This window comes from Solanum stenotomum, chromosome 2 (genome assembly GCF_019186545.1).
Source record: "Solanum stenotomum isolate F172 chromosome 2, ASM1918654v1, whole genome shotgun sequence".
NCBI classification, from domain to species: Eukaryota; Viridiplantae; Streptophyta; class Magnoliopsida; order Solanales; family Solanaceae; genus Solanum; species Solanum stenotomum.
The window spans coordinates 9,394,706-9,408,210 of record NC_064283.1 but is presented as its reverse complement, the minus strand read 5'-3'; the positions used below and the strand labels follow the sequence as shown (position 1 = coordinate 9,408,210).

Sequence of the window (13,505 nt, the reverse complement as noted above, 5' to 3'; positions counted from 1 at the left end):
AAGTAACTCAGTTGGGATAACATCAAATGATGTTTTCATAACGTAAGTGAAAGGTAAACCTGACCATGAAAAACCCAAAGTCAAGATAGTCATGATTAGTGTCATATCGACGAATTCCGTCTAACCTCGAAAAAACAAGATCAAACACCAGACTATGACCAAATATGACAAGCTTGAGATAAGTTGGTGGTCTAACTGTTACGGAGAAATTTGAGATCTTCACCAATCGTTACATAACTGAAGTAAATGTGAGTTAGTGGACTTAAGAGGATGAGAACAACAAAAATTACTCCCCAAAGTTAAGCTATAAAATAGTATTCTATCTACTCATTGTAAACCATCTGATCGTATTCTAATTCGAGACTCATTCACTCATTAGCAATACATTGTTGTCTTCAACTCATAAGCTCTATTATTTATTGATTTGTTAATTACCAATAACGTCAAATTTGCTCGGTGACACTACAACTTCTAGCAATGGAATTTAGGCCCATTCTATTTACGTAACGTATTATTTCATGTCAATTTCATATTTGTAAATTTTTTCTGTTGTTCATATGTATTGATTATTATGCAATTTATAATATACAAATCACATATTTAGGTAATTCAATCCATGTATTTTTTAAAATCGCATCTATAAATTCAGTTTTATCGTTATAAAGATAAACACTAGTAAACTTTAGAATCTAATGATTGATATATTGTTATTTATATGTATTTGGCCAAATACATAATAGATCCCTAAACTTGTTGTGTTTTTCCCCTTAGATACCTCAACTATGCTATTTTCCTATTGAATCATTGAACCACCCATAATTTGTTCCTTTTAAACACCGTTGGCTGATGTGGAACCAAACTTCAACAAATATTTTTTGGCTGATGTGCGTGTGAGATCAACCTTCCCCACATGGAAATTCCAACTAATTATACTTCAACCCAATTACACGTCAGCGCCACATATTCAATCCTCAAACGTAAAAACTAAAGCCCCTTCATTTCCCCCCAAAACAATTCTAACCCGATGCTAGACGAGAAAACTCGAACAATTGTTCTTCTTTCAGTGACATTTACAACTAAAATTCTCAAATTTTGAAGTGATTTCGAGTGTTTTGTTGAAGGAACACTACAAGAATCAATGCATCAAACCATTTGCATTCAAAAAAAACAACTCTTCTACCCATGAATTGCAATTCAAGAACATCGGTTAAAACTCCATAGTAATCAACGTTCTCACTATGTTTATCAGTTTCACCAACGACAACCACACCACAATTTTGAGTCGTTATATTATTATCATAATCTTCTGCATGAAATCTATATCCATTGACAATGTAACCATTATAATGTAATACATATTTAGTAGGACCACGTGAAAGTGCAAGGAGATCTTCCATGATCCGACTATCATCTTCTTTATGCAATTGTGCAACCTATCAACAAGATAAAATTGATCACTACTTAATGAGTAACTCAATATTAGATTTTCAAATTTGATGTGTATATATTACTCACCTTATCTTGAAACCATTCAATAAATTGTCTGTTCCATTCATCATCAGACAAGTGTTGAGTAGAATCTACATGAATTTGTGCAAACTCTCTACAAATTTAAATTGAAACACAAATGTCATACAAAAAAATAATCCTAAAGAAACAAGGCAGTGAAGTATGATATGTATTATGTAGAAAAATATCATACTTTAGAAATGGTAGAACTTCATCGCAATTCTTCAATATGTATATATGTGCTTACTCTAATTCATTTGCTTCAAGATCACGCTGTTTTGGAGCCCCCAATGTTTTTCCAGATTGACAAAATAGAGATAATCCTCCATCAGATTTTTTTTAGACCACCATCATAGTTTCATTCTGGCCTATTAAATTTTGTGTCAATTGTATGCAGATATCTTGAACATAAATTCATATATTCATTTGCAATGTAACCCTCTGTAATACAACCTTCTGGCCAAGCCCTATTACCAATGAGAGATTTCAAAAAATATAACCATCGTTCTATGGGATACATCAATCGATACTGGACAGGTCCACCAAACATAGCTTCATTAGCTAAGTGAATAGGCAAGTGCACCATGACATCAAAAAATGAAGGCGAAAATACCTTTTCTAACTTGCAAAGATTTATAGGAATTTGAGCCTCAACCTGCTCCAAGTCATCAATCTTTAATAACTTAGCTCCAATCATATTAAAAAATAAAGAGAATTCAATTAGTGGTTCACACACTTCTTTGGACAACATACCATGTAGTGCAAGAGGGAGTAAATATTGGAGAAGAACATGGCAATCATGACTCTTTAAACCAGAAATTTTGTGATCTTTCAAGTTAACAGACTGAAAAATATTGGATGAAAATCCATCTGGAACCTTTAAATTCTTCAAAAACAGGCAGAAATTGTGCTTTTCTTGTGGAGATAAGGTGTAACATGCAGTTGGAACTTCATACTTTTCACCTTTTTGGATAGGGTGCAACTCCGGTCTTATATTCATTTCTTTCAAATCTAGCCGAGTATTAATCGTGTCCTTGGTCTTTCCTTTGGCATTCATAATTGTCCCCAAAATATTATCACATATATTTTTCTCAATATGCATAACATCCAAATTATGTCGCAACAAAAGAGACTCTCAATATGGAAGTTCAAAAAAGATACTCTTCTTGTTCCAATTATCTTTTCGACTATCATGTGATATTTTGATTCTTTTCTTTGGTTCCTTTGTTAAGTGCAACCTTTCAAGATCTTGAACTTGATGAAGAATCTCAATACTAGAACGTTTTTTCGGTGGGAGCCTTTTCTCTTCTGTACCATCAAAGGACTTCTTATCATTCCTCCATTTGTGATTCCGAGGAAGATAACGACGATGACCCATAAAACACTCTTTCTTACAATTGGCCAATCTAATTGAGGAAGTATCTTTGTTGCAACATGGGCATGCCAATTTTCCTTTGGTACTCCATCCAGATAAATTTTCATATGCTGGAAAGTCATTGATTGTCCATAACAAAGAAGCATGTAGCTTAAAATTATGTTTGGTTGATACATCAAAGGTCTCAATACCAATATCCCATAGCTTTTTCAATTCTTCTATTAAGGGTTGAAGATATGTGTTAATTGCATCACCTAGACTATCTGGACCAGGAATAATCATGGACATGATAAAGTTTTCTTGTTTCATACACAACTAAGGTGATAAGTTATAAGGAATAAGTACCACCGACCAAATACTATATGAGGTTTTTGCATTCCGAAATGGTTGAAAACCATCACTCGCAAGTCCAAGTCGAACATTACGAGGCTCGGCTGCAAATGAAGGATAAAGTTCATCAAATGATTTCCATGCCATTGAATCAGCTGGGTGCCACATTATTCCATCATTAACTCTTTCGTCATGATGCCATGTCATTAGAGAAGATGTCTTTGAAGACATAAATAACCTTTGAAGCCTAGGTTTTAATGGAAAATAGCGTAAAATCTTTGATGCAACCTTTTTACCCTTTTTGTTCTTTGATTCCCCGTTACGTTTATCGACTTTCCATCTAGATTCACCACAAATTTTACAAGAATCAAGTAAGGTATCCTCCTTCCAATATAACATGCAATCATTTCTACAAGCATCAATTCTTTCGTAGGAAAGCCCAAGATTTCGAATTACCTTCTTTGCCCCATAATGTGTATTTGGAAAATCGGCTTCATCTGGCAACAATTCCTCTTTTAACATTTTTAACAACATTGAAAATGACTCATTACTCCAACGACCCATACTTTTTATGTGAATCAACTTAATCAAAGTTGAAAGTTTTGAAATTTTTGAACCTTGATACATTGGCTTCTCAAAGTCTCCCAATAGGCTATAAAACTTTTTGGCTTCAACATTTGGTTCCTCTTCAAGTGAATCATCACAATCAACATCTAAAGTGTGTCCATAATGATTAGGATAGAAATCTCTCAAAATTTCTCGTATTTCATCTTCATTCTTACAATTTTCTACTTCATTATCATCTCCATCTTCACATTGTGATTCTGGCTCACCTAAGACTTTTCCATGATGATACCAAAAGGTATAATTTTTAATTATTCCATATACTTTCAAATGTGTTCTGATTGTCTCACGTGTTCCTAATGTGGTATTACAACATTTGACACACGGACATCGTATTTCATACATTTCTCCTGTCCTTTGGAAAGCATAATTCAAAAAAATTTCCACCCTGATAAAGTAGGCCTCATTAAGTCGATCATCAACAAGTTGCATCCATTGCTTACTTGGTGCCATAACCTTGGATTGCATATAAGAGTTAGATCAATCATACTTTAGGATAACAAATTTACTAAGATGAACATTACTTTCTATTAAACTAGTCAAATCATCCTAATACTTAAAAATAAATATCTAAAATGGACTAATAACATCTTTTCTTTTAATTGAATATGTGCTGCTATAATAATAAAACTAAAAGGTCTTAACATATGCGACATCCTAAACTTACTAGTGAACTTCAATAAAAACTACAAAATAATCTAGATTTATCAAGAAAAACAACAACGAGACAATATTGATTTGTTGATTTATTAAATTCCTTCATATTAGATCTATTTATGAAAATATGCTTAAATGTTATTCATAAATTTAAGTTTCAAGGCTACAAAGAGTTATGTAAAACGTTCCAACTCAATAACAATAGTTTAGAACACTACACACTGCGAGTTAAACTTAACGGATATAAAGTTTAATTTTTCATCCATGTGAACTAGTGACCTTTTTCATGTTTCACAAAGCTAAACTTATCAACAACTTCTCCAACAATTTTTTTTTTTATCAAATTACACGAGGATCCAAACAATTTCAGTAAAACATCTAGCATCTAATTGAAAACAACAACCACCAAAACAACAATGACAAACAATCACAAATTTTCAACTAGCTTAAGATTTCAAAAATGTGCCACAAGTAGTAACTTTAGAAACCAATATGCAGCACTAGTTTTAGTAGAAAATAACAATTAAAACAACATTTGAAACATCAAAAAAAGGAAACTACAATCAGATGCTTTATCAATGCTCATTCACAATTTTGTTTCTTTCTCGTCTAATCTTTTTAGTGTCACATTATACTTACAAATTGAATACAATAGTTATACAATAAAAAAAAAAACATTCAAATTCAAAGCACATAAACTGGGAATTGAATTAAAGACACTAATGGTAAAAATATTTTACATATTCATCACCTGATAGAAAAAAAAATTTGCAATGCCAGCCTCACCAAAATTTATTGGCAACCCTAGCAATTATACAACCCTAATAGAGAAAATCTTAAATAAACTCTCAAATATCTCCTCTTTGAACCTCAACCCCAAACCTTACCTATAAAACTATCATTTTCAGTCCTTACACAATAACAATGAGTATTTATAAGAGCCCAATCACATAAAATTAGATCAGCAGAAAGAAAAATGGCAAATTTACAGAAAAAGAAAAAGGGGGAGATAAATCAGGGGGAATAAACTTACTTTAGATGTAGAACAAGTTGTAGGTGAAACATTTTTCTTCCAATAATGCCTTCAAGCTTCAAGATTTAGGAGATTTTTCTGCCAATAATGCCTTCAAGATTCAAGAGTAAGGAGACTTTAGAGCTATGCACAACGATTTTGGCGAGAGAGAAAAAAAAATTAAAGTTACTTCAGCTTCAGCGATTTTGGCATATTGCTAGAGAGAGAAAGAAAAATGTAATACCTTTATCAATGGATTTGGGGGTTTTAGGTTATTACTATATAGAGAGAAATTTTTTTAGAGCCTTTTAGTTCCCGCTCTTCCTTGTAGTTCCAGCTGAAAATTTCATTTAGAGACGAGTTTATTTGTTATTAGAAAATAATATAGTCAAATAGAGACTAGTAAATAATATCATCCTTATAAGTATATTTTAGGGAACATATTTATAACTTGTCACTATATTTTGGTCTTTAATAAGCCTTTTTGTTGTAGTGGAATCATCGAAGATTGTAGACGATTTTGGAGTTCAATCACGATTTTCGAGTTGACGAGTGTGAGGTAAGTTCATTCCCTAATTTCTATGTAATTTTTATTGTTGTAACGTGATATATACTGCATTTTAGTATTAATGTGGTGGTGTGTTGTTAATATTTGAAAAAAGTTAGGGTTTTTTGTTTCTTATTGTTCATAGCATGTTAGAAATTTTTGGGGCTTTCGCCTTGTTTCAGGGAATCTTATGGACACCATTATTATAACTCGTTTTCATCATGGTGGTAAGTTTATTCAGGACAAAAATGGAATTACTTATAAAGGGGAAAACGAGGTGGAATATGTTAATATCGACAAGGACCATTTCTCAATAATCGAATTACTATTTTACACTAAACAATTGGGGTATATTACTGTTGGTGGGTTCTGTGTTAAAGACCCCATAAAAAATGACTTTATTGAGGTGGAAACTGATTTCACTTTACTAAATCTTATCAAAGACCTAAAGGATGGTGATTTTTTAGACCTTTATATGAAGCATGTGGTGGATGATGTAGAAGTGGTCACCACAACTAGTTTTCTTTGTGGACCTGTAGTTGAAAAAAATAGCAATGTGGTTGGTGAAGAAGGCTTACAAGATATAAATGTGATTGCAAGTGAAGGGTTGAATCATGAGGCTGATTCTGAAAATGTTAATGTGGAAGTTGAGCTAGGGGATATATCAGATCTAGAAGAAGAATGGGCCGGATCAAATCAAGAAAGCAGTGTTGACTCTCAAGAGGATGTTACTCCTGATGAGGATGACTCTGAGGTTGATGAAGAATTGAGATCTCTTAGAAATGAAAGGAGAAATAAAGTGAAAAAGAAAAAACCTATTCAAACTGTGGAAATAAAGCTTGGAACAGCTGGTATTGATAGAGGATTTGAAGACATAGGAAGGAATAAGGCTGCTAGATACACTGGAAGACTAGGGGGTGATGAGCAATATATAGATAGCTCAGAATTGGATAGTGATGACAGTAGGGATGAATTGGATCCAGATTTTGTGAGGGGTGTTGATTTACCAGCAAGAAGAAAAAGTAAAAAGGTAAGATTTAATCCTGATTGTGTTCTAGCTAATTTTGAGCTTGGTATGGTATTTGAAAGTGCTGAACAATTTAGAAAAATTGTTGCAAACTATTCTTGTGAATATAAAATTAGGCTAAAGTTGAAGCCTAATGACAAAAAAAGGGTTAGAGTAAAGTGTGAGGACAAGAAATGTAAATGGTTGTTGTTTGCTAGTATAGATAAGGATTCTGGTGATTTTATTGTCAAAAATTATTATCCCGTGCATGTATGTCCTCAATCAACCAAAAACAAGTTGTGTACATCTAAGTTTGTTGCAGAAAAGTTCAAAGATGAAATTACTTGTCAACCATATATAAGATTGTGGGAAATTCAGGAATTGGTAAGAAAAAAATTTGGGTTATATGTTGGAATAACTGTTTTTCACAGGGCAAAAAAGAGGGTTATCAAGGACTTCTTAGGTGATTGGAAGATGGAATTTTCAAGATTGTGTGATTATGCAGACATTATTAAACATACTAATCCTGGTACTTCATGTTGGGTGAGGACAGATAGAGAATCTCAGCCAGGAAAAACTTTATTTGTTTACTTCTATGTTTGCTTTGATGCATTGAAAAGAGGCTGGTTGGAAGGATGCAGAAAAATTATTGGTTTTGATGGATGCTTTCTAAAAGGTTCTTGCAAGGGTGAATTATTGGTTGTTGTTGGTAGAAATGGAAATCAACAGATGTTTTCAATTGCATGGGCTGTTGTTGACACAGAGACAAAACACAGTTGGAGTTTTTTCCTCAATTACTTGATAGAAGATCTAAACTTAGGCACAGGACATGGACTAACTGTCATGTCAGATATGCAGAAGGTTAGATAGTTTTTGTATTGTAGCTTGATCTCTTATTTTTTAATTTCTTGTGTTGTTAATACTTTTTAATTTTTGTGCTATAACTGTTTACATAGGGTCTTGTACCAGTTTTATGTGAGTTGCTACCAGATAGTGAGTAGAGAAGGTGTGCTAGACATATCTGGTCCAACTGGCATCAAATATGAAGTGGTGAAGAAAGAAAGAACCAGTTCTGGAGATATGCTAAGTCAAGTTTTGAAATGAAATTTGAAGATGAGGTGGATAAACTCAACAAATTAGGTAATAAAATTTGTGAGGACTTGTTGCATTATGAAAAAACTACTTGGTGCAAAGCATATTTTAAGGAGCATTCTAAGTGTGACATTATGTGAAACTTTTAATTCTTGGATACTAACTGCTAGACATAAGGCTATCATAACTATGTTAGAGGAGATTAGGCACAAGATAATGGACATAAATATTGCAATGAGGCAATTTGCTGAAACTTGGATCTCAGATATCTCTCCTATGGCTAGACTAGTACTTGAAGAGAACAAAGATCTTGCTAGACTTTGTGAAGTTAGATTTAATGGTGATATTGAGTATGAAATCTTAGATGGTCAGTACAGGCATATTGTTGATATAAAAAAGAAGACATGTACATGTAGAATATGACAATTGAGGGGCATACCATGTCAACATGTTGTGCTTGCACATCAGCACAAAGGCATAAAACCTAAACATGAAGTAGTGCATTGGTATAGGAAAGAGACTTTCTTGAAGGCTTATAATCACTTTCTATAGCCAATACCAAACATGAAAATGTGGCCTCACACTAGTGGTGTAGTGATTGAACCTCCTGAACCAAAAGTCATGCCTGGTAGGCCACCAAAGTGCAGAAGAAAGGCAAAGAATGAGCCTAGGAAAAAGTATGGAAAGTTGTCCAAAAGATGAGTAAAAATGACTTGCTCATTGTGTCATCAAGTAGGCCACAACAAAAAAGCTTGTCCAACCATGGTAAGTTATTATTCTCTTCTAATTCATCTATAATTAACTTTAATTATTTAGAGTAATCAATTATTATTACTGTATTAATAGGCTGGGATGGGACAACCTGGAGGCTACCCAAGCAAGCAACCAAGCTCAAGCCAGCCACCAGTGTTTTGCCAACCATCAAGCTCAAGCCATCCACTAGTGTTTAGCCAGCCATCAAACTCAAGCCAGCCACCACTTTTTAGCAAACCATCAAGCTCAAGTCAACCACCAGTATTCAGTCAGCAAGGCAGTTCTATGTGTTTTGATTCTTCAGCTGTTAGAAGAGAGCAACAACCTGCTAAAAGCAGAGGCACAGGCAGAGGCACTGGTAGAGGCACTGGCAGAGGCAATGGTAGAGGCATTGGTAGAGGAACTGGTAGAGGCACTGGCAGAGGCACTGGTAGAGGCATTGGTAGAGGAACTGGTAGAGGCACTAGCAGAGGCACTGGTAGAGGCATTGGTAGAGGCACCGGAGGTGTATCAAGTCAGCAACTTAATCAACCAATGGTTATGAGAGATTCAATATCAACAGGAAGACAAAAGAGAACCAAGACTGTAAGATATGACATCTATACAAATGCAAGTGGTAGTCAAACCTTTTTGTAAGTGTATACATAATTTTGTTCATTTCTTACTTTACTATATAAAGTCTCATTTTAAGACATTTCTATGCAACCTGGTACTTTAGGAAAAAGAGTTATCACTCCAGGAGTTTACAAGGATGCAACTCCAACAAATATTGATATTGGTTATAAGCCTCGAGGACTCAAGTGGAATGGTGGAGATGTTGTCACAGCTTCACAGTTGCAACGTATCAGTCAGTCAAGAAAAAACAAACGTGGAACATCTAGTGCACCAAAGAATGCCTAATTTCAGCAGAAAAGTCATTTTTTGGATGTGTAATCAGCAGCAAAAACTTGTATTGACTGCTTTGAAATGTCTTTTGGTGTCTTTTAAGTACATTAACTTATTTGTGGTATTACTTTTAATTAGTTGTCATGGATTAGTATATTTGATTGGAGCTCACTAGAGCAAACTAATGGTATGGATGATCAGTTTTTACTGTGTTGATTTATATTGTTCCAGAACTCATTAGTCCAATTGATAGTGAAAATGTTTGAGAATAATTGTGTTTTACTTCAAGTCATTTGAACACATTAGAAAACAAATGAGACTAACACAGAGTTTGTCTTCATTCCTTCAATCAAAATCATTACAATAAGAACACAAATGAAGGCATTTACAATAGAAAAGCCGATCAAAATTGCCCTCATAGAGAACACTACAATCTACCATACATACTTTTATGAAGAAATCTAGTAGAAGACAAATTAACCAACTAAGATCATTTTGTTACATAAATCCAAGTAGCCAATATCACCCCTACGGCAATGCATATCATCCATACTTTTCTTGATCGATTCCTCTCCAATTCATATGTTTTTACTCTTTTCAACAAACACCATATCACCCTCCTAGCTTGAGCCGGCATTTCATCATCATACCATCGGAAATATCCACATCCACCTCGTGCCTACAAAATTAAAGAAAAAATTGAATTACAAATAAGTTGATTCTTTACTATATTGGACAATAAAAATGAATTACCTTTGAAGTTTTGCAACAAAGGAACCTACGTCCAGGGTTGGATTGCGTCCATGAGGTCTTCATTTCCACAACGACCCTACATTGACATAGCACATTTGCAGTTGAAGAAGAAGAAATCGATGAAGTAGATAACTTCGACATTGGAACTTGATGATTAAGAAGAAATCAATGAAGAAGAGATATATTCTAATGAGCTAAAGAGGAGAAATAATGATGAAGAGAAACAAAAGAGGAGAAATAAGAGAAGACGGGGAGAAATTAAGGTTAAAGGGGGGGGGAGAAGATCGTTGGTGGGTGGTTCAGCATCCACATCAACGACTTTAAAGTGTCTTCGAGATCACGTTTGGTTCCACATCAGCCAACGGTGTTTAAAAGGAACAAATTATGGATGATTCAATGATTCAATAGGAAAATGGTGTAGTTGAGGTACTTGAGGGGAAAAACCCAACAAGTTTAGGGATTTGTTTATGTATTTGGCCTATGTATTTTTACATTTGAGATTTTATGTTTTCAATATCTTGGGCATTGTACTTTTCTTCAATGATTGATGTATTTTTCATGTGCCATTTCAAAAAAATGAAAACTAGAATGAAAAGGGAAGAAAAAAAAAAGGAATTGCAATCAAACCAAATTTGAACCCCATCACATTATTACTTGTAACTTTTATAAGTGAAAGCCCGGCCCAAAATTTCTCCTCAATTGTCTTTGAAAACTTTAAGGGCAAATTACAGAAATCATATATTTTTAAGGCAAAATTACAATCTATCCATTAAAAGTTTATAATTACAGAAATCCCTCAAACGGATACAATAATATAAGCGTTGATACATTAATCTGATGCGCGAGATACAATAATATAAGCGCTGATATATGCGCGAGATATAATAATATAAGCGCTGATACATTAATCAGATGCACGAAATACAATAATATAAGTGCTGATACATTAATCTGATGCACGAGATACAATAATATAAGCGTTCATACATTAATCTGATGCGCGAGATACAATAATATAAGTGTTAATACTCTGATGCACAAAAATGAGGAATTTTAAAAATTTGTAAAACTTACAGGGGATAATGATAATAAGTAAACTAAAATGTGAGATTTCTCTAATTTTTCCAAACTTTAATGGTAGCATGTGGAGAGAGAAGGCAAATGCAATAACAATCATTTAAATTTCCCTATTTAAAGAGGAGAAAATGTTGACCATAGCACTCTTCAGTTTTTCAAACTTACTATAAGACTTCTATTATTTTCACAAAAAGCATAAACAACACAAAATAAAATAATTTTATTCATGAAATAATTTGAACCGATACCAGTTTGAATACGACAAAATAATATATATTCATGAAATATATTATCAAAGTATATAATAATTAATTTAACTATAAAGACGTATATATTTTTTGTGATTTTAAATTGCAATAAAATTTTATTTTCCACTTGGTGTCGACTATCAATAAGATTTTCTACATATCCCAATCTCGAACCCAAGACATCTAGTTAAAAATAAACCTTTATCATTATCCTGTGATCGGAAAAAAAAAAACCTTTATGATTATTGACAGGGCTACCATTTCCCCGACTCCCTAATTAAAAGCAGCACAACAGCAAAACCTTTTTGTGCGAACTTTGGCAACTCAAACCAGTAATTTCTTGAAATCATAGAGAGATTTCTCCTTCTCTATCCATTGATGATGAAGCATTTGCAGAAGCTGACAGCTCCATTAATTCTCAAATGGGGTTATGTTTTTAACAATTCTAAACCCATTTTTGGGTCCTTCCAAAAGGTTAGGTTTTATGCAACTGCTAAAAAACCTAAATTGAAACAAGAAGAAGAAGAAGAAGAATGTCATATACCTCGTGCAGTGAAGAAAGAAGCACAAGCTGTTTTGCTAGACTACTTGCATTCCACTAGAAGTTTGCAGTTTATGGATGCTGAACATATGAGTAAAAACTCACCTTTTTTTCTTTCCAACTTATTACAAAGAATTGATAATGAAAATGATATTAGACGTTCTTTAACTCGATTCTTGCGATATCATCCAATCAATGAATTTGAACCATTCTTTGAGAGCATTGGTCTGAAACCTTGTCAGTACTTGCCATTTCTTCCTAGAGATCTCATGTTTTTGAATGATGATCATAGGTTGCTTGATAACTATCACATCTTGTGTAATTATGGTATTTCAAGAAATAAGATAGGAAGGATTTTTGCTGAAGCTCCAGAAGTTTTTAGATATGATTCTGGAGTTTTGGACTTGAAGCTTGCTTCTTTTCACGGGGTTGGGATAGATCAGTCTATTGTTGTTAAGCTTGTTAGTGCAAGTCCTCATCTTTTGATTGGGAATATACACAAGGAATTTTTTCAAGTTGTTGAGGAATTAAAGAAAACAGGAGTTGAATATAGTTGGATTGAGGAGCAATTGAATGGAAATTATATTGATTGGAGCCACTTATTCGAGCTCATATGCTTCTTGAACGGGTTGGGCTTGACTGATCAACAATTAGGAAAATTAATTTGTCAAGTTCCTGGTCTTCTGTTTGATTGTTCCGGTCGTACTACATTTTCGCTAATTGGATTCTGGTTGAAATTTGGTATTCAGATACCCAAATTACTTGATGTATTTCTACACTTGCCACAAATTCCAATAACCACATTTGTTTTCAATATGAGGCAATGCTACCAGTTCTTGATTGAAATTGAGATGCCTGTCTTAGAGATTGGAAATATTATTCATTCATACCCTACATTGCTAGGCTCGTGTGTTTTGAAGAAAGCTACAAGCTTGTTAACTACCCTGAATACAGGGAAGAAGCGGCTTTGTAGTGTGATCAAGGAGAATCCAGAATTTTTGAGGAATTTGGTTCGTGGAGCCAAAGTTGAACGGTTACCAGTAGCTGAGGAGGAGCTAAGATCCAAAATGATGAAAACTAAGTTCCTTTTGGATTT

The 13,505-nt window shown here is 33.8% G+C and overlaps 3 protein-coding genes and 1 pseudogene across 3 annotated transcripts in view; 3 read left to right on the top strand and 1 right to left on the bottom strand.

The window, feature by feature from the left end:
* The window catches only part of LOC125854890 (uncharacterized), a 33,454-nt gene that overhangs the window by 11,885 nt on the left and 8,064 nt on the right, over nucleotides 1–13,505 (top strand). The window lies entirely within an intron of this gene.
* Nucleotides 2,645–4,291, bottom strand: LOC125854845 (uncharacterized). Its single transcript, XM_049534429.1, has 2 exons — nucleotides 3,244–4,291; nucleotides 2,645–3,147 (listed from the first exon to the last, which is right to left on the bottom strand). The coding sequence occupies exons 1-2, from the start codon at nucleotides 4,289–4,291 to the stop codon at nucleotides 2,645–2,647; spliced, it is 1,551 nt and encodes a 516-aa protein (XP_049390386.1).
* Nucleotides 9,005–9,867, top strand: LOC125854895 (uncharacterized; annotated as a pseudogene).
* On the top strand, nucleotides 12,137–13,503 carry LOC125854844 (transcription termination factor MTEF18, mitochondrial-like; the record flags this gene model as incomplete). The annotated part of the gene is made up of 1 exon (XM_049534428.1): nucleotides 12,137–13,503. A coding segment is annotated over exon 1 (1,257 nt), but the record flags the coding sequence as incomplete, so codon positions are not given.